At 56.2% G+C, this 21640-nt stretch overlaps 1 protein-coding gene across 1 annotated transcript in view; it reads right to left on the bottom strand.

Annotated features, from left to right (window-relative positions):
• MLXIPL (MLX interacting protein like) overlaps nt 1–21640 on the bottom strand; it is a 59306-nt gene that overhangs the window by 22351 nt on the left and 15315 nt on the right. The window contains exons 3-9 of the mRNA XM_032769960.2: nt 21261–21343; nt 20711–20800; nt 19622–19666; nt 17330–17528; nt 14695–14775; nt 2350–2549; nt 1547–2117 (exon numbers count right to left, since the gene is read on the bottom strand). Coding sequence (XP_032625851.1) covers nt 1547–2117; nt 2350–2549; nt 14695–14775; nt 17330–17528; nt 19622–19666; nt 20711–20800; nt 21261–21343 — 1269 coding nt within the window. The remainder of the gene's footprint in view (nt 1–1546; nt 2118–2349; nt 2550–14694; nt 14776–17329; nt 17529–19621; nt 19667–20710; nt 20801–21260; nt 21344–21640) is intronic.

Below are 21640 nucleotides of genomic sequence, written 5' to 3'. Positions count from 1 at the left end.
TGGGGCCCCGTTAGAGGCAGATCAGAGGAAGGAGGGCCAGGGCGGAGTTGGCCTGTGTTTAAAAGAGAACTGGATAAATTCATGGAGGTTAAGTCTGTTAATGGCTACTAGCCAGGATGGGTAAGGAATGGTGTCCCTAGCCTCTGTTCGTCAGAGGATGGAGACGAATGGCAGGAGAGAGATCACTTGATCAATACCTGTTAGGTTCACTCCCTCTGGGGCACCTGGCTTTGGCCACTGTAGGAGACAGGATACTGGGCTAGATGGACCTTTGGTCTGACCCAGTATGTCCATTCTTATGTTCTTATGTCCATCAAAGGCTATTAGCCAGGATGGGCAGGGATGGTGTCTCTAGCCTCTGTTTGCCAGAAGCTGGCAATGGGCGACGGGATGCATCACTTGATGGTGACTTGTTCTGGTCATTCCCTCTGGGGCACCTGGCATTGGCCACTGCTGGAAGACAGGACACTGGGCTATATGGAGCTTTGGTCTGACCCAGTATGGTCACTCTTATGTTCTTATGAATGTCTGGCCCAGACTGTGCCTGCTGAGGTACTGCAGCCATTGAGTTCCTCCTCTCTTCTAGGTATCCGGCCTGGGGCAGGGCAGCTCCTCCCACACTGCTCAGCATGCAGGTCCCCTGGCCCTCCCAAGAGAGCGGTCACTATCATGGGCTCTGGGGGCAGGGCACTGCACTGGGAGGTGAACGATCCCAGGGGGTGAAACGGTAGCACTAATCAATCTCCCAATCTGTGTGACTAGCATTGGCCCCAGGGTTCAGATCCTGCCCCACAGCCGGTCACTCACAGCACCCTGTGGACAACTGCACCCATCCTGCCCTCACCAGGGTTGCCAACGGTCTCCTCCCAGCCGAGGCGGAGTCAACACAGCCCTTTGCCCTTCTGGGGCTCCCTGCAGCCTCAGATACAGGTGCTGTGATCACCCGGCCTCACCTGCCTGCTGAGACACCCGTTGCCCTGTTAGCACCTTGCGCCCTTGGCTAGTGGTTCAAGGCTCTCACTCCTAGTGCCTCCTGCAGGCAGCGATTCCCAAACTCAAGCTCCAATGTGACTCCTCCTACAGCTCAGCCACCATCTCAGACTCTTTTCTCTGTACTCCTCCTCCGCCAGGCCTCCTGCTCCCACCCACCCCCCACCAGCTCTCTCCTGCTCTAGATGCTTTTTCCACATCATGGCAGCCTGTGGATCAGCAGGTGAGGGAAAGAGCATCGCTGGCATGAAGAGAGGAGTCTAGGTGCCTGCAGCAATGCAGTGCCATGAAGCATGGCGTGGCAGAAGAGTGGCATTGAATGAGATGAGTATTGATCCTAAAGAGGGAGCACTACCAGCCCATGCCCAGATATCAGCTCCCTTTCCCCTCTCTAGAACGCAGAGTCAGCCCATCTGCCACCATCCTCTGGCCCAACAGCCTGGTACCAGCTTCCCGCTCCAGCTGAATGAAGTCAGCTGGCCAGATGGGGGCAGTCAGATGCCCTCAGCCAGTGGCAAATGGCAACCCCCCCCAAAGCAATCCCCCACCCTGTTACCTGCAGTCAGGAGCTGGGTCAGGCAGGGGTTGGGCACAGCCACGCAAGGGGGCACAGGGAGTCCCATGGGTCTCTTTGTCTTGGGGCTGGCTGGCTTCACCATTGGGCTGCTGCCCCCAGACGGCAACTGCTCTTTGGGGGTGGCAAACCTGGGGCTGCTCAGCATCACTGGGGGCAGGGGCTGGACACTGGACAGAGCAGGGTATGCTGTTGGCAGAAGGTCCGCGCTGTAGCTCAAGCCTGGTGCGTGCTGGGTAAAGCATGGCGTGGAGAGTGAAGAGCCACTAATGGAGCTGGAGTAACGGAATTTGGATCTCGGTGCTGAAGCCGGTGGGTACAGGGTGTCCTGGCCCAGCAGGAAGGCTCCTGGGGGGGCTGCTGGGGTGCAGTAGGAAGGGCCGAAGGGCTCCATGCTGAGACTCTTGCTGGGGAGCCCATAATGGAGCGGGGGCTTGTGCTTGAGGTCAGAGCACAGGCTGCTGCGAGGGTCCACGGGCTGCGGGGCTGACTGGAAATCAGGGCTGAGGAAGGAGCCAGGCAGGCTGAGCCGGGAGGAGCAGTTGCTGCTAGACTGAAAGAGACAGAGGCAGATTACAGAGCGTTTGCCCCTGGACTGCTGGATTGGACCAGGACTGAGAGGGACAGGGATAACAGACAGCAGGGGAGACGGGGACAGAACCCACTGCGCAGCAGCACAGGGGCCTGGCACCATTGCCTCGGTGAAGCAAACACAGAGGGCAGAGCAATCGCAGGGCCAGAGAGAAGCAGACCAGGACGTGATCCCTGCCTGGAGACCTGCTCACCTGTAGGTGGCCATTGGGCAGGATTGGGGCATCAATGTAGCTGGCAGGCAGGGCTCTGGAGGCCATCAGTGGGTCTGCGTGGCTGGCAGGTGGGGTACTGCTGCTGCTGTATAGGGTGTCAGCCATGGGCGTGAAGCAGGGCTGCTCTTGGTAGCTCAGATGCATTTGTGAAGGCAGCGGGCGGTGGCCGGTGAAGAGATCTGCAAGGCAAAGCAGAGACATGGTGACCCCCACCTCCTGAGGCAGCCCAAGCTCATGCTAGCCAGCCCACTGGGCAGGTACAGGGTTTGCCCTCACAACACAGTCCCAGCCAGATCACTAGGCCACCCGGGCTGACAGCCTGCCTGCCGCAGCAGCCCACCCTGGTGCAGAGAAAATGTACCATAAGCCTAGGCAGTTGTGCAAGAATTGACGTGGGGAAAATCATTTCTCCCTGCACCCCAGCAAGGGGCCACAGGAGGGTCCCGCCCTGCTGCAGGCGGTGGCTCCCCTGTGGCGTGGGAGGGACTCTTGTGTCAGAGCCCAGCTCTGTACATTTAAAGCCATGCAGGCCTCCAGCCCACCTTAACCCAGCTACAGTATCGTACTGCCCAGGCTCCTGCCTGCCAGGGACCAGCCCCCTTCACGTCTCCTGCCCGGGAGTGGCCCCTCCTGCTGGGGGGTGGTCTCAAGGGGAGGGCTGCTTGGCTCACTCTCCCCTTCCCAGCACCATCCCTCCATCAGTCCCACAAAGTGCCTCCCTCCCAGGCTGCATCGGCCAGGGCTTTGCACACTCTCCTGGCCCAGCACAGTGGGATGGGGTGTTACTTTCCTGTGGAGGGGCGGTGGGACTCTCTGTGGGGATGCTGGGAACTGGGAAGACACTCCTTAAAGCAAGCAGTGAGGCTGGCATGCTGGGCCAGGTCCTCCCAGATAAAACCCAGCTTGTGGCAGGGCTCCGTGCCTAGCTCCGAACCACACAGTCCAGGCCAGTCAGAGACAGCTGCTGCCCCACATAACCAGACTGGATGAGCAGTGTGCCCATGTGCCCCATGCTCAGACAGGCACAGCAGGTTGCTCCTACAGCTGCCTGTGCCCTGGCATTCCAAGCCTCCAATAACCAGGAGCTGTAACACCTGGCCCCAGACACCCTGGGCTTTTCTGTGCTTCTCACTCACCCCACAGAACTTTCTTTCCCAAATTCAGAAGCAGCCTCGCCCTTCCCTCCTCCCTAACCCCCCAGCCCATGTGGACAGGCCCATTGCAGGCATTTCAGCATCTCCTCAGGGCTGGGGGATGCTGATGATGGCGGAGGTGGGGGCCTTCCAGAATATCCTGGGGAGACAGGGTTTTGCTTACCAATTTTTCTGCCTCTAGCTGAGATGAAGGGGTATCAGCATCCCCTGGCTCTCCTTTGTGGGTTCTGGGAGCTCAGGGCAGTGGGGTGGGGCTAAGGGTGTTCCTAGCTCCCCATGATCTATGTGGCAGCAGCAATTGTGAAATGCTGGAGTTTCTGGTGCAAAGAGGAAAGAGGCAGCTCCGTGCAGCCCCTATACCAGGGGCCCAGCCGTGCTGCACACAGGGAGAGAGACACAGGAAAACCTTCCCACGCCACAGGGGAGCCACCGCCTGCAGCAGGGCAGGACCTTCCTTTCCTCGCCCATCTGTCCAGCCATGGCAAGCATGGTCCTCGGGGCGAGGCCAGCCTGCAGCACGGCTGAGCCCCTCCGGGCTCCATCCTGCAGCAGCCTGAGCAGAGTGGAAAGCCCCTGGACAACAGAAGGGAGACATCACCCAGCTCTGCAGCCCCAGCTGCAGCCTCCAATTCCACAGGCTGGTGGGGTCAGCATACGCGCTGCTGAGTGGGGTGTAATCAGCTCAGCCAGACCTGGGTTCCACATGTGTCCCCTCCCTCATCCGTGGGTCCCAGGCATGTCCCCTCCCCCAGCTCAGCCAGCCCTGAGTCCAACACGTATAATCTCCACCAGCCCTGGGTCCCATGTGTGTCCCCTCCCCCAGTTCTGGGTCCCACATATCATCTCCCCAAGCCCTGGGTCCCATGTGTGTCCCCTCCCCCTGCCCTGGGTCCACGTGTCCCCTTCCCCAGTTTGGCCAGCACTGAGTCCAACACGTAAAATCTCCCCCAGGCCTGGGTCCCATGTGTGTCCCCTCCCCCAGCCTTGGGTCCCAAGTGTGTCACCTCTCCCAGGCCTAGGTCCTACATGTGTCCCCTTCCTCAGCTTGGGGTCCCATGTGTGTCCCTTCCCGCAGCTCGGCCAGTCCAGGTCCCTTGTGCTCTGGGTGCCATGTTAACTCCTGCAGCCATTCCCCATCACCACGGTGAGCTTTATCCCAATGAGGCTCCTGGCCTAAAAGTGGTGCTGGGGGATCGGGCCCTGCCTAGCATGGCAGTGCCAGGCTAACACCTCACCGGCGGTCTGGGTGGAGGTTTATTTTCATTGTAAGCTCTGAGTCCCTCATGCCCGTGCTCTAACCTTGCATGTGGCCTGTGGCTAACCACATCCTGCAGCCTTCCCGAAACCAGGCCCCATGACCCTGATGCGACTCCACTCTCCCTTCCTTTCCCCATCTCCAACCCCGCTCCTTCCGCAAGCTCAGACAGGCACAGCACAAAGTGCTGGGTGGGCAGTTTTGGGCCTGCCACCTCCATGCGGGGAATGACCTTCGCCCTGTAACTGCCCCCTCTCTTCTGGGGCAGTACCAGGCACACGGGACTCCCGGGCTTCTAATGGACCTGGCTGAGCACCTAGCCCCAGCCACTGATCATGCTAGTGCCTCATGCCCCTTGGGAAGGGGCTCTGTGCCACACAGTGCCCTCTGGGGCCCCGTTAGAGGCAGATCAGAGGAAGGAGGGCCAGGGCGGAGTTGGCCTAGGTTGTGCACTGTGCATACCAGAGTGCTGAGGACATGGGCTCAGGTCTCTGGCAGGAGTCAGGGCACTGCAAGCCCAACAACAGGTTTGCTGGAAAGGACGCACCCTTGTGCTCCGTGTGAGGGCAGGCATGCGAGGGCAGCTGGCTGCCCAGGCAAGCTTGTGCCCAGGCATCTGTACACATGGCACAGGGCTATGTCTGACACAAGCCCCCAGCAGTGGGTCTCACTGAGCTCGGCCTCTCCAGAAAAGGAGGGATTTGGGCTCCACCAGGACTGTACCTTGGTCCTACAGCCTAGTCGCTGTCCCCCTGGGAGCTGCCCACTCAGCCTGGCAGAGACACCCCTCCCCCAGATTTCCTCAGTCCCATCACATGTACACTTGCAGCTCTCCAGCACTGGTCGCCCCTGGACAGGCTGTTGGGTGTCTGCTGCTTTGCTGCTTCCCCTTCCACTGCCCCAGGGGCACAGTACTGCCTAGCATGATCCCTTGGCCGTGAGCCCAGCCCCCGACCTCATGTGGGTACCGGTCCCCAGGAGCCTGTGGCAGGGTGTTCGCCATGTGCTGGAGCCAGGGATGCCATAGGCCCCATCACAACCCAACCACCAGATCTCAGCACTGCCCTGGCTGGGGAGAGCTGATTGGTTCTCTCTAGGGTTCATCACACTGGAGCTGGAGGTGCAATTCCCAGCTCAGGTAGATGTACATGGGCTAGCTCTGATGGAGCTGGTGCGCTGAGAACAGCAGCACAGCTGCCTGATGACAACTCCATCTCAGGTCCCAGGTACATGCTCAGGTGGCTAGCCACACCGCTGCTGCTACTCTGCTAGTTGTCTCATGTTAGCTCGGTCAAAGCACCAGTGCGTGCATGTCTGTCTGAGATGGAACCTACACCGCTCCCTGCAGCGAAGCCGTACCCCAGAGACCAAAGGAATTCTGTCTAGCAGGGAATTCACTAAGGAATGGGGATCCCAGTAGAGCCAAGAGCTTGTTTTGACATGAGCTACCCTGGGGGAGTCCTGGCATTAACCAGCCACAGGTCAACCCCACCACTAACCGACCCATTCAGCCTCGTGTCCATTGCAAACTCATGAGTGCAGCAGGGTCCTAGTCTCTAGGGCTCAGCTCCCAGCAGCTGTGCAGATAATTGTGGATGGGATTCCCTGGGCTCTGATGTTTCCTCAGGCTGAGTGGGGAAGGATAGCTCAGTGGTTTGAGCATTGGCCTGCTAAACCCAGCGTTGTGAGCTCAATCCTTGAGGGGGCCATTTAGGGATCTGGGGCAGAAATCTGTCTGGGGATTGGTCCTGCTTTGAGCAGGAGATTGGACTAGATGACCTCCTGAGGTCCCTTCCAACCCTGAGATTCTATGATCTGGGGAGCAAGCCCTATGCTGATGCCTTGGAAAACACTTCTCTTCTCTACAGAGCTGGTAATCCCAGAGGCCCCACTTTCACCTTTGTAAAGTTGCCTCCTTTAGGGGCCCAGAGAGGAGGGACCCAGCTCTGCTCTGCCCTGCCCACAGTGGTGGTTCAAGGCAGCCATTCTGCACCCACTTTGCACAGGGGTAAGTAACTCCACTGCAGGGCAAAGCAGGGCAGAGTCAGGAGCCCAGCCCCTACCTGTGCCACTCAGCCATGGCCGTGGGGCCATGCGGGAGGTGTTGGGGTGGGCATCTTGGCTTACTTGATGCAGTATCCCAGGAGCTCAGCCATACAAAGTGCAAAGCCCCACAATCATCCACAGAGACAGCAAAGCCTGGTCTTCCTTGGCAGAGGGACTGGGCTGTTCCCATGGCCAAGGGAATGAGCTGCTGGCACAGCAGCAGGTTGTGCGTATTTTAGGCATTTCCCTGGTGCTCAATTCAATTCCTCGGGGGATCTCTCCAAGCACACGACAGAGACAGGCGGCAAGCCCTGCCCAATTGCTTCTCAGTGCAGGGACTGTATGTGCCCCTATCCCCCCCAGGACAGTCCAATGCTTTCCCCAGACCCCTCTGTCCCAGTCACGCCTCCCCTCCTCCCCTAGCACATGGTCCTGGGCACTGGCTGGCTGCTGCCTCCCACTGAGCCACCCTGGGCTGGTGACGGTAAACAGGTGGGCTGGAGTTCTTGCTTAGAGCAGGAGCTCATGCTGACAGCCCAATACCTGAGCTCCCAAACCCTTTGCCCCAGTGGCAAGAGTACTGGGGCGGTCCTCAGTAGACTCCTGAGGGGCGGTACGGCTCCTTCTTATGTCTTCTCCACCTTCCCCAGCTTCCAAATCAAAGCCCCTTTAGTGCCATCTCTGGGCTTTAACACCCCGCTGCCCCCCGTCCGTGGAGAAGGGAGGGGCTGTCCTTTGGAAGCGCTGGGGTAGCCCAGCCCCGCAGCAGTCCCAAGAGCATAGAGCAGGGTCCTACCTGGAGCAGAATGCAGGCAGCTGTCAGACACCAGGCTCAGCTGCTCCCCTGGCTCTGCCATCAGGACTTCTCCATCTGACTCAGACCCCTCTCCCACACACCCTAAGGGCACAGGGTGGTTCCTCATTCCGGACTGGCTTCTGCTCCTTGACTGACAGGCACATGGTTTATCCTCAGCTCAGGCTTGTGTCTCCCTCTTGGGCTTTGCTTGTTTTATTCCACTGTGAGGTACTGACCTGCCTGACGCTAGTGATGGGGCCAGCAACCCCCCCGGCCCACCTCACTCTCCCAGGGCCGGTGCAAGGATGTTTCGCGCCCTAGGCAAAACTTCCACCTTGCGCCCCCCGTACCCCCGCCCTGATGCACCCCCCCCCACGGCAGCTCCCCCCCTCCACTCTGAAGCGCCCCCCCTTGTGACAGCTCCCCATCCCCCACCCTCCGCCCTGAGGCACCCCAGCTCACCCCTGCTCCGCACACAAGCACAAGCACCCTGAGCACGCCGTGGCCGCTTCACTTCTCCCGCCTCCCAAACTTGCAGTACCTAAGCTGATTGGCACCGCAAGCCTGGGAGGTGGGAGAAGTGAAGCAGCCACGGCGTGCTCGGGGAGGAGGCGGGGCAGGGGTGAGCTGGGGCGGGGAGTTCCCCTGCATGTCGCCCCCCACACTTGCTGCAGGTGGCCCTCCCCACACTTCCCTGCCCCAGCTCCCTCCGCCTAAATGCCGGCGGCGACTGGGGCGGCCGAAGACCCGGCCGCCACAGCATTGCCAAAGAAAATGGCGCCCCCCCAAATCCCAGCTCCCTAGGCGACTGCCTAAATGGTTGCACTGGCCCTGCACTCTCCCACACTCTGCGCATTTCTGTCTCCCAGCACTGGGAGAGGCATCTCTCAGGAAACCCAGGGCCAGACTTCCAGAGCAGCTCAGCTCCCACTCAGTCCACTCAGCCAAGTGGCCATATTGTCAAAAGTAGTGGGCACCCAGCAGCTCCTGTTGAGAACAGCGCTGAGCACCTGGAAGTCTGGCTCCAGCAGCCTTCCTGGTAATGGGGGTGTTGTGATGTCCCCTACCCCCAGCACCTCCCCACCACACACCTCTACACACCCCACCACACACACACTCACATTTCAGGTTTTTCCAGGGGCTGTGATCCTGGATTATAACCTTTTTGGGGAAAGGGATGTGTCATTCCCTTGCACTGGGTAGAGTCCTGGCTCTGAACAATTCTCTTCCTATTTGCATGCAGCGAGCTCCCACACTACACCTTTGCCTCTCCCTCCATCCCAGGCCTAGGAGCACTGACCAGGTGGGCACTGGGCCTTTGGTGCCCACTAGAAATATGGCCTAAGCCAGCCAGCCCCTCCCAGCAGGAGGGTATTTTCCTCTCTGGCTGTACTGATCAGAAATGCTACGACTTCTTACAGCCTCCGTGCAAAAGCAGCAGCAGCAGCACAGGCCCAGAAAGAGTAAGCATGAAGGGGCCAACTGAACTGCTGCTTCAGCTCAGAGCCCTGCTGGGCTGAGTGGTCACTCCACCTGTCCAGCATGCCAGGCTATCCCCAGGAAAGACAAGAAAGGAAACATCTTGGAGAATATCAGAGGGATAGCCGTGTTAATCTGGATCTGTAAAAAGCAACAAAGAATCCTGTGGCACCCTATAGACTAACAGACATATTGGAGAATGAGCTTTCGTGGGTGAATACCCACTTCATCAGACGCGTGTAGTGGAAATTTCCAGATGGAGGTATATTTATACATATTTATACCTGCCTCCAATATGTCTGTTAGTCTATGAAGTGCCACAGGACTCTTTGTCGCATCTTGGAGAGTGTTCCATAGAGTCGCCTCTTCCCATTCATCACTGCCCCTCAATCACATAACCTGCGAGGGGCAGCTGCAGAGAACAGGAAAGGGAGCTTGTGCTTCCATTCATACATTTTAGCAGCTGGAAATAAGAACCACCACATTCCCAGTCTGCCCTCCACAGAGCCACAGCCACATGCTCCATGGACCACAGACTAGGAATGGCTGATGTAGGCCACGGTTCAGGAGTGCTGGTTGTGGGGAGCCCCCAGCAGAGCGAGTTGGAAAATAGGGAAGAGGGGGTCATGGAAAATTTTGAGTTTTCAGCCAAATATTTTGGCTAAAAACTGAAATATTTTTATTCAAACTAGTGCCATGGTGCCTTATGGGAGTTGTAGTTTGGGTGTCTTATGTTAGCCTATTTAGCTACCTCTCCCATGAAGCACCCCTTTCTCTCTCTTGGTAGGGCTGTCAAGGAAAAGGCAGAAGTGCTGCTCTGTATTTGGGAAAAAACACAGCCAGTGTAGTCATGCCAGAGATGAGGATGAAGATGAAGGTGAAATACTTTCCATTCCCATAGAAACATAAGAGTATGTTAAACAGCAACTACTAAAGTCAGATATTTTTAAATCAGCAGGATGGGATAACATAATGCAAGAGTTTTAAAGGAGCAGGCCAAGAAACTTGCTGGACTATTAATGTTGATTTTCAATAACTCTAGGACCCTTGGAGAAAGTTCTAGAGGACAGGAAGAAAGCTAATGTTGGGCCAATATTTCAAAAGGATAAACGGGATGATCTAGGTAATTACAGGCCTGTCAGCCTGACATCAATTCTGGGCAACATAATAGAATAGCTGATCTGGGACTCGATTAATATACAAGTAAATGAGGGTGATATAATTAATGCCAATCAGCTCAGGTTTATGGAAAATAGCTCCCATCAAACTAATGATATATCCATCCTCTTTGGAACCCCCTTTCAGGTAGTTGAAAGCAGCTATCAAATCCCACCTCATTCTTCTCTTCTGCAGACTAAATAATCCCAGTTCCCTCAGCCTCTCCTCATAAATCATGTACTCCAGCCCCCTAATCATTTTTGTTACCCTCCAATGGACTCTTTCCAATTTTTCCACATCCTTCTTGTAATGTGGGGCCCCAAACTGGACACAGTACTCCAGATGAGGCCTCACCAATGCTGAATAGAGGGGAATGATCACGTCCCTTGATCTGCTGGCAGTGCCTCTACTTATACAGCCCAAAATGCTGTTAGTCTTCTTGGCAACAAGGGCACACTGTTGACTCATATCCAGCTTCTCATCCACGGTAACTCCTATGTCGTTTTCTGCAGAACTGCTGCCTAGCCATTTGGTCCCTAGTCTGTAGCAGTGCATGGGGATTCTTCTGTCCTAAGTGCAGGACTCTGCACTTGTCCTTGTTGAACATCATCAGATTTCTTTTGGCCCAATCCTCTAATTTGTCTAGGTCCCTCTGTATCCTATCCCTACCCTCCAGCGTATCTATCACTCCTCCCAGTTTAGTGTCATCTGCAAACTTGCTGAGAGTGCAGTCCACGTCATCCTCCAGAACATTAATGAAGATACTGAACAAAATTGACCCCAGTACCAACACCTGTGGCACTCCGCTTGATGTAATATCCTTAGGCTCCTGTAAGGTGTTTGACTTGGAACTGCAAAGCATTTTGATTAAAAAATCAGAATATACAAAATTAACATGGCACACATTAAATGGATTAAAAACTGGCTAACTGATAGGGCTCAAAATGTAAATGGAAAATCACCATCGAGCAGGTGTATTTCCAGTGAGGTCCCGCAGGGACTGGTTCTTGGCCCTACACTATTTAACAGTTTTGTCAGTGACATGGAAGAAAACAAAATAAACCCTGATGAAGTTTGCAGACAACATAAAGATAGAGGGGACAGTAAACAATGAAGAGGACAGGCCACTGATACACAGTGATTTGGATCACTTGGTAAGCTGAATGCAGTAAACAATATGCAATTTAACTTGGCCAAATGTAAAGTCATACATCGATCTAGGACCCCAGAATGTAGGCCATACTTTACAGGACAAGAGACTCTGAGAAGCAGTGACTCAGAAAAAGATGTGGGGGTCATGGTGGATAATCAGCTGAAGATGAGCTCCTAGTGCGCTGTGGCCAAAAGGGCTAATGTGATCCTGGGATGTACAAACAGGGGAATCTCAAGTATGAGTAGAGAGGTTATTTTACCTCTGTATTTGGCAGTGATGGAATACTGTGTCCAGTTCTGACATTTATCGCTCAAGAAGGATGTTGCTAATTTGGAGAGGGTTCAGAGAAGAGCCATGAAAATGATTAAAGGTTTGGAAAACCTGCCTTCTAGCGACAGAATCAAGGAGTTCAATCTATCCATCATAGTTTTTAGGTACTTTTACAGGGAATAAAACTTTGCTAGTGAGTTCTCCAATCTAGCAGACAAAGGCAGAACAAGATAAAATGACTGGAGGTGGAAGCTAGACAAATTCAGTCTAGACATAAAGTGCAAATGTTTAATAGTGAGGGTAACTAACCTTTGGAACAATTTACCAGGGTCATGGTGGATTCTTGAGCATTCACAATTGTTACATCTGGGATGTTTTTCTAAAAGCTCTGCTCTAGTTCAACCAGGATTTAATTCAGGGGAGGTCCATGGCTTGTGTTATACAGGTCATATCCCAGGGATCCCTTCTGGCCTTCTAATCTAGGAATCTCAGGTTCCCTGCCCATAGTGCAGTGTGAGCAATGGAGTCAGATACCATGGCCCATGAAGGAGAATGGGAGTGTGAGGCATGCACACGACAATTCCCAAGAGGTACCATGGTGCCATATGTAACAGAGGTAGTTCTGTTTCTCAGTGATGTGGGAATTTTCCATGGAAAGCAGACAGTCTTCAGGAGCATTCTGCTGAAAACCCGATTTTTTTCGAAAAAACAAGTTCAGCAGAAAATTTCCCACCAGCTCTAGCTCCTGACTGCAGGAGCACTGGCTGTGGGGAGCTTCCAGCTGCTCCAGTCCTGGCCTTTCCCCTCAGGGAGTGCTGTAGGAAACGAATTAGGGGGTGCTGGCCAGAAGTGGGGCATCCCCAGTGTCTCCAACAAGCGGGGCTGCAGGAAGTGGTGTAAGAGTGCAGAATCTGCATTCACTTCCTCCGTGTCTGGCTCATCCACAGGGCGCCCCAGGAATACACCTACAGGCTGCGCTAATGTCTGCTGTCCCAGCCTCAGCTTTCTGCCAGCGTCTGGTCTTGCATCAGCCATCAGCCAAATGATGCAAGGTCACTTGTTTCCTCCCAAGGAGGAAAGTGGGAAGTGGATACTGGCAATAGAGCTCCTGGAGGCCCAGGCCAACCAGCCTCCTCAAAGGTCAGCCCTGAGCCCACATGAAGCTGCAGGCACAAGAGCTGTGCCGATGCCCAGGCCATTCCACTAGGACACCCACTCCTGGTTTGCGAGATATTGTGCAGCCAAAGTGACTAGCCCTCTACATAGCTTCTTACTGACCTCTGCTGAGCCCAGCAGGTTGTGCTGGCTGGGCGCTTTCCACATTCACACCTAGGGCACTCCCTCTAGCTGAAGTCCAAAGCTGCAGGTTGGTTTGGGGACAGGTTGGGCCCATCAAAGGCAAGGGGCTATGCTGGAGCCTTGGGGTGGGGCTGCCCCACGGCCAAAAAAAGGTGCAGAGGGGCCTGAGCTGTATCTCTCATTTGTGTTCCTCCCCTGGCTCCCTGCCCCTCTCCTCAGTGCTGCTCAGCGTCTCGCTCTAGCCCGGTTTCCAGTGCTGTGAGCAGGCATCTCTGTTCTCCCTCACCAGTCTCTAGAGCTGGGTTTCCTTTAGCCCAACTTTCATGGTTTGACTCTGTCCCAATTCCCCCTGTAAACTCTTTCCTGCGTATTCTCACCCCTCATGTTCTCTTAGCCTCCTCTGCAGCCTCTCTCCTCCCAGCGCCACTCCAGCAGGGGAGGCAGAGGCCCCCAGATGCTCACACTCCTGCCCCCCCATCCGGATGGGGCACCCCATGACTCCTACCCCCTAGAAGCCCTTGCACCCCTGCTCTCAGGTTGGGCTGTTCCCCCTTGCAGAGCTGGTGGCGCGAGCATCGTGGGGCAGGGTCCACCATTAACTATTGCCCCATAGCCCAGTGGCCCAGTCTGGCCTTACTGCCCCTCCCTCTGGGGCAGAGTTGGGGGCTGAGCTGCTGGAGCGCGATGGAGAAGCCCATCACCTAGTGGATGCGCCCCCTCCCCTTCCTTCTCCCTCCCTTGCACAGGTGGCCCATGACCCGCCTGCAAGCCCAACCCCCAGATGAGGAAGCTGGTTCCATGAGCAGCGCTGGGAGGACGGCATTGCCCAGGGGATGCAGGAACAGCCCCCTGCAGGGTCAGCCACCATATGCATTAAGTCACTGCCCTCCGCTGGCAGCAAATCACTGCCTGGCCCCATCAGGACCTGATACCCTGGGGGCCACCATCAGGATCCTACTTCCTTTCCTCTCAGCTGCAAGGAGGGCTGCACCTCTGTCCGGGCCCTGAGCCATGCACAGTGACCTAGAGTTCTCTGCGGGTCCTGCTGGGGGGACCCAGCCCCCATGCAGCCAGACGTAGGCTGTCTCAATGGCCCAGGGGTGCAGGGGCAGACAGGGGAGTTCCAGGGGCAATGAGGGGACCCCTCCGAAAGCTCCCTCCCATCCCCCCCAGGCTCCTTCCCCCATCCCGCTCCCCAGCCCTGGCAGCACAGCAGAAAGCTGCTCGCCCCCTAGAGATTTCCTCTTTCTTGTGAGGAGAGTTTTCCTTCCTCTGTCTGCAGCCAAACCCCCTTGTGGTTTCACATTCCTGTAAAGAGAGCTACATTTGGAGAAATTCATTTCCCCAGGACCTGGCCTCCTGCCCTCCTGTCCCAGCGCAGCTTGGCTCCCCAAGACCAGCTATATACTCTGTCCTTGTTCTGTCTGCAACTCCCCCCACCTTAGTACCCTTGGGTTGTTTCACCGCAGTGCCACTGCTTTCCCTCCTTCGGCTCATTGGTGTGAAGTCCCAGGGGCCCTGCAGATCCCCATTCAGCTCTACCCACTGCCATTTGTCAGCCTCCTCTGTTGCTAGGCCAGGGGACAGCACTCAGCTCCAGCCCACTGTGGCTAAACTTTCTGAGGCAGTGGGGAAATGGGCCATGCGTCCCCATCCCTGCTGCACAAATCCACCTTCCACAAACAGACGGTATTCTGCCAGGGCTGGCTCCTACCTGAGATTTCCATAAAATCATCAAGATTTGGCTGCAGTGGGGTCAGGCCTGGCTGGATCATGTCGGCATTCCCAGTGTAGGCTGCAAAAGGGCAGAACCAGCCCATCAGTTTCCCTTTCCCTGGTCCCTGATTCCTGCTCCCCATAGTCCTCCACTTGTGCCCCACATTCCCTGGCTCTCTGTTGCCAGCTTGTTAGCCCTCAAGGAGCCTCCTGCCCTGCCTCTCTGCCCCTACCCCATTATCGGGCTCTCCTGGGAGACCGTTCGCCTCATGGCCTCGCAGAGATTGTATCTGTGCCACTAGACAGTAGAAGGGGGGCAGCTGAGAACTCATCTGCTCCAGCGCTAATGCTGGGCAGCCCCCCCCCTTCCTCATGGCCTGAAGCCCCCCAGAATCCTCTGCTGTTCCCCCCATGGCCTGAAGCCTCCATCCCCCACCCAAGAATCCCCTGCTGTTCCCCCATGGCCTGAAGCCTCCATCATCTGCACAAGGGATGGAAGGCATTTCCCAGCCCTGGGGACTGGATCCCCTCTTCCTGCGGGTTGGAGGAGACAGAAGCCCAGGAGGGGGGCTGCATTCTGGTGGGAGATTCTCCTTCCCTCAGGCAGGAGGGGAGGGTTGAGATGGCAGGGCCCCTGGAGCAGGAGGGAGAGGACCTGCCCTGCACAAGCCAGGCAGGGCTCAGCCAGGCAGAAGGATGTGGCTGGGGACAACTGCCCTGGAAGGGGAGATATTAACAATAAACTCCAGCCCCTTTCCTGCACCTTTCAGCCACGGGTCTCAGCACATTTGAAAAGGAGGCCAGTGTCATTACACACATTTTATAGTTGGGGAAAGTGAGGCACGAGAAGGGATGTGACTTGCCCAAGGTCACCCAGCAGCAGAGAATAGCACCCAGGGTTTCTGTCATAACTATAAAGGGAAGAGTAACAGAACTCCTATGCACAATACTATAAAATCCCTCCTGGCCAGAGACACCAAAATCCTTTTACCTGTAAAGGGTTAAGAAGCTCAGGTAATCTGGCTCACACCTGACTCAAAGGACCAATGAGGGGACAAGATACTTTCAAATCTTGGTATGGGGAAGGCTTTTATTTGTGTGCTCTTTGTTTTGGGGGTTGTTCGCTCTTGGGACTAAGAGGGACCAGACATCAATCTACACTCTCCAAATCTTTCTGAACCAGTCTCTCATATTTCAAACTTGTAAGTAACAGCCAGGCAAGATGTGTTAGGTTTATCTTTGTTTTCTCAACTTGTAAATGTTCCTTTTGCTAAAGGGTTTGCCTCTGTTTGCTGTAACTTTGAACCTAAGGCTAGAGGGGGTTCCTCTGGGCTCTTTGAATCTGATTACCCTGTAAAGTTATTTTCCATCCTGATTTTACAGAGATGATTTTTTACCTTTCTTTCTTTAATTAAAAGCCTTCTTTTTAAGAACCTGATTGATTTTTCCTTGTTTTAAGATCCAAGGGGGTTGGATCTCGACTCACCAGGAACTGGTGGGGGTAGAAGGAGGGGAATGGTTAATTTCTCCTTATTTTAAGATCTGAGGGTTTGGATCAGTGTTCACCAGGAACTTGGTGGAGAAGTCTCTCACGGCTACTCAGGGAAAGGTTATAGCACTTGGGAGGAAAATATTCTGCAGGGGAGGTAGACAGAATTTCCCAAATAACTCATAAATAATTTGGGTGGTGGCAGCAAAACCAGATCTAAGCTGGTAGTTAAGCTTAGAGGTTCTCATGCAGGTCCCCACATCTGTACCCTAGAGTTCAGAGTGGGGAAGGAACCTTGACAGCTCCTGAGTCCCAGCCTAGTGTGCCAGCCTCTAGGCCACATTGCCTCCCTGCAGGGCCAGTAGTGACTTTGCTCCCTCCATTGTAAAGCTCTGGCAGCTTGAAGCCCTCCCTGGAACTCTGCCCCACTGGGGCTCTTACAGCAGCTGCTAGGGAACACTCCTGTCTCAGCCCCATCTCTCCCACTGACCTCCTGAGACACGCCCATGGCCCTGGCCACTGGGGGAGAAGGGGGCTACCAAAGAGGCTACAAATCAGCATGTTAGCCTGCTTCCACTCCATGCTTTACACTGCGCCCACTTTCAGCAGGGCATGGCATTCTCTGCCTGCCGTTCCAGCTTGCTGTGCAGTGGTACACAACGGCCACATTCCACCACAGATGGGGCTGCATGTCCGTGGTGGCTGAGTGGACCCCTGAGGTCCCGTGGCAGGAAGGCACTCTGAAAGTGTATGTTGTTATTAGCGCTGGCCCATTGCTCCTGGGACTAGCACCTTGTATCGTTTGCTCTGCTGCACGCACGGGAAGTGCTGCCCCTGCCCGCCTGAATGGCTCGTGGGTTGCCGGGTGGGGGCAGGAAGCTGGAGGAAAGGACGCGGGCACTGTCTGTGGCACCTCGTTAACCTGACCTGGCTGCTTTGGAAGGAGCCACGCTGGGACAATTGCTCTGGAGACCAGGCCTGGCTAGCGCAGGGCAGGACCAGACTGCCTCGTTTGGGGGTGGGGAGGGCGCTAAGAAAACATGAAGAAGATAATGTAACTAGGGCAGGACCCCCCGCAGAACCCCTCAGCCACACACCCTGCCCGATGAGGTTCATGGTTGAGAATGTGGTCTGAGGGACGTACCGTTTTCTGGGAGCATCTGGTGGGAGCAGGGGGGCTGCGTCATGGTGAAGAGTGTGTCTGAGATGTCCGAGAGGAAGCTGTCCAGGTCAAAAAGCTGCCGCCCTCCAGCCTCCTCATTCTCATCCCCCAGCAGCATGGGCACCACGCTAGAGAACAGCTGGTTGCACCATTTCTCCGATGGCTTCCACACACCCTCATCCTGCACGAGACAGTTCATCAAAGGAGCCCCCCCAGATATCTCTCCCTGGGCACCTCTCCCCAGGCACCTCTCCCCAGGCAGCCGCCCAACCCCTCTCCCCTGGCAGCCCCCAGCTTCCCTCAGCCCCTCTCCCCTGGCAGCTCCCGGCCTCCCCTGGTCCCACTCCACCTGGCTGGTGCTGGTTCCAGGTCCTCTCCCCTCGCAGCCATTGCAGTCCTCAGGGAGCCTTTAATCCGGGGAGTGGGGGGCTGTTAACCTCCCTGCCCTGGCCACACACAAACTCTGGCAAGAACCTTCTGCTGCACTCCATCCCATCCCCCTGCAGTTTGATCTGACATCCGTCCTTTGCTGCCTGCCCGAGAGTGCTGGGGTGTAGCTATGCAGGGGAACAGTTGCCCTCGCTTAGCCCAGAAATGGCTGCATGTTGCGATGGGAAATGACTCTTGTACTAGAGCCTTCCCCAGCAGGCGGGGCTGCTATGCTCCTGTACCCCAGACCCCTCTCTGAAGAAAGTTTTCCTTGTTCATTCAAGATCACATCCCCTGTCTAAACCCAGAGAGTCTGGGATAGTCAGAGCAAAATGCATCCAGCTGGAATTCTGGGGCATTGGGGGAATCCCACCATTTCCCCTTCCTTGCCTTAGTGGAGCCATCCAATGTGTGGGGCTGGTCAGCCACTGCCCTCCTGGAGGCAGCGGCTGCAGGTGGGACAGGACAATCTGGACCTGCACAGCTGGCTGCAGTGCCGTCCGGACCCAGAGGAATCAGTGCTGGAATGAGGGTCACTCAACATTCGCCTGACTCCAGACACAGAAGGGTCCAAACTCAAACCACAGAGCCAAGTCCAGGAGACCTTGCAGCTCAGGCCCAGCTCTCATCCAACCATGGCAGCAAATGGAACAATATCACCCCTCTACCCGCCCCCAGCCTTTTGATTACCCACAAACATACAGTCTGTCCGGCCCCTCCCGACCACATTTACATACAAGGAGCAGCCCCCTCTGACCCAAAGCCAGCCAGTCTGGGGAGCATAATTAGCCCATGTGTAGGGCTCTATGTCTGCATTTACCAACACAAGTCTCCTTTCATCCTCACAGCCCCAGTTACAATGGGGACGTGGCAGCCCAGAAAGGACACTTGTCGAATGCCACTGTGTCTCCCAGTCACACATTCAGGCCTTGAGCTCTCTCTGACCCTGGCCTGAATCCCCTCTTTTGGGGGACACGATGGGGGTCTGCCATAGTTCTACCACTTCTCTCTCCGGTTCCCAGACCTGGCAGGTTTGTACAGCCAGCTGAGGCATGTCTCGTCCCTGCTTTTGATGGCAAGGACGCCACGCTCAGAGAGGCAGGGTGGGGCCAGGGGCAGGATGGCTGGAGTCTGGAACTGGACTCTTCTCTCCATTTCGGGTCCCATTTCTTGGAGCTGAAGTCAGCCCAGGCAGTGAAGCAGTGCTCCAGCTGGGTCCCGGAGGGGCATGCTGGCCCCTGGGTGTTGGCCAGGCTTCAAACCATTCCCAAGGGCAGCTCTGAAGCTGCAGAAATGCTTCTGCTGCCAGCACCCCTGTGGTATGTAGGGGGCTTAGCCAATCAAGCCAGCTCAGTGGTTTTAACCAAATGAATATTTACCTGCACAGGACTTTATTTAACCCCTCATTGGCAGGACATTGCGCATGTTAATTTCATACATTCCATCTGTGAAGATGAGGCTCCAGCATTTCCAGCCCCACGAACTCCAAAGAGTTGGGTCCCAAAAAGTCATGAGACTGGCTTAAAAGCCAGGAGCCCTTTAGAAAAGACCACTGCATTCGGGGAGTGTGGTACCTGCCTTCTTGGATCTGAGCCTTCTGGAGGCACTTTCTGGCATTTTCACAGAGCCATGAGGGCTAGAAACGTACTTTTTAAATGACATCAAAGCTGAGATGCTAGTGTAATCACCAGACTCCAGCGGCTGTGGCTTTAAGAAAACACCAAGTACCACGAGACAAGTGATCAAACCATGGGAGCTGGCAATGCTGGGGATCTGGAGCAAGCGCCACTCCTCCCACCACCTCCTCCTACAGAGGGCCGCCCCTCACCCCTGTAGGGCACTCACCTGCTTCGGGCTGGAGATCTCACCCTCCCGGCTGGACTTTCGAAGCTGCACGGAAAACATGACCTGTCAGCCCCTCCTCCTGATGGGGGAGCCAGGCCAGGGCGAGGTTGGTAGTGCACCCCAAGCAGCCAACAAAGGAAATGACAAGGGCACCATGGCACTTCCCTTTGGGCAGGGCTGACGAGACTGCAGTGGTCTCCAGTCCAGAAGTGGGGTGCCCTGGGAGAGGGCAGTGCTGTAGGGTGGCATCTGTACCCTGGCACCGCAAAGTAGACACTCTGGCCACCCTCAGCATGGATAACCCCCCATTATTGGCCAGGACCATGACCCCATGCACTGGCCAAGTGACTGGCATATTTATTTTATAAAGGCTCTGATCCTTCCCCTCACCAAACCCCAGGAGGATCAAGCGAGGGCTGCCCAGGGAATAGAGGGGATATCACAGATGCCTGGCAGCATCCTCCCCTTATCTTGCTGGAACGCTGGCTCCAGTAGGTAAGCAGCAGGGAATGCGAGATCCTTCCCCCGGGGGAGCAGCTGCTTTTCCTGGCTTACGCAGCCAGCCACTGCAGCACTTCAAAATGGGAGACTGGAGACAGGGCACATACCAGGAACCTAAGACAACCAGTAGGTGGCATCATCGCCCTGCCTGGTGCGGGCAGATTACTGCAGGACTCTGGTTGCTGATTTTCCCTCTTTCCCTCTGTCCCAGGTCACCTGCTCCTGGGGTGGCTGATGGGGGCAATGGGGCCCATCAGCGCCCAGCGAAGCGCAGCCCCAGGGATCCTGCTGCAGGCAAGCCAGGCCAGGCCATGTCGGGTCTGGGAGTGAGATGTGCCAGGCTGCTGAGACCTGGGACCTGCCCTCTATCAGAGACAAGGGGGCACCTGCAATCCGCCCTACACAGCGACAGGTGCAGCCCTCAGCCTCCCAACAAGCTGCCACCACTGTCTGTCAGGGGCCAGCTCAGGATCTGTGCAGGTCAAGCATGCCCAGTGCTGTAGTGTCTGGGCCCCGCCACCCGAGAGTCTCCCGCTCTGGACTGACAGCCCCAAAGCAATGAGCACCGCGGGGAAGGGAGATGCTGACCCGCTTCTTGTAGTAAATCCTCCACTTGTGATACTCCTTCATCACCACCTCGATCCGTCGCTTCCAGTAGTTCCCCTCCAGCACGACAGCCTAGCAAGGACACAGCCAGCACATAGGTCACGGGCATCCTCAGCCAGCACCTGGGTGTTAGCGCCCGTCACAACCAGAGCTCCTCCCCACAGCGTCCCTTGCTAGGGGAGGCTGGGCTGGCGTAGCCAGGAGCTCCCCCCCCAGCCAGCGCTCCTGCCCCCTCCCCACAGCAACCCCTGCTGGGAAAGGCCTGACGCACACATATCCCCTTCCCCAGCTGCGGGAGTGCAATGTGGCTCCATCTGGGCGCTTGGCCTCAGGGCTGGTTTACCTTAGCCAAAAGAGAAGCCATTGTACACTGGACCCTGGGAACTGCAGAAACAGCCCCCACTGCCCCATCACTGCCCCCAGCCTGTCAGAGCCAGACCAGTAGAGACCCTCAGCCCAGACCCCAGCAAGTGGCCCCAGATCTATTTCCCCACCCCCCACATGTGGCTGGGAAGAGCCCTTGTGTACATACCTCAGGTTTCCGGTGCTCCTCTGCCTCGGAGCCCTCCAGGGGGGTCACAAACCCACACACGGGACTCTTCCTCCGCTCCACATCTGCCCACAAGAGGCTCGAGTCAGGGTCTAGTCGCCCCTCCCCATGCCATCCAGGGACAGGCCTTGCCCCTTCCCTCACCTCGTCCAGGGAGAGGACTTACCCTTTTCACGGAGTCACCCACCCCTCTGAGTCCCTCCTCAGGGTGAATATCTGCCCTGCCCCTACCGTAGGAGAGAATTCTCCCACTCTCCAGTCATTCCCCCAGGACTCCCAGACGAGGGCCAGGCTCTCGGAGCCATAGATCCGCCCTCATGGGGAGGATTCAGGGCCCAGCCCCAGGGCAGCTGGGCTGTGTA

This window comes from Chelonoidis abingdonii, chromosome 20 (genome assembly GCF_003597395.2).
Source record: "Chelonoidis abingdonii isolate Lonesome George chromosome 20, CheloAbing_2.0, whole genome shotgun sequence".
Taxonomy (NCBI): Eukaryota; Metazoa; Chordata; order Testudines; family Testudinidae; genus Chelonoidis; species Chelonoidis abingdonii.
The sequence above is the reverse complement of the archived record's forward strand: the minus strand, read 5'-3'. Positions and strand labels throughout refer to the sequence as shown.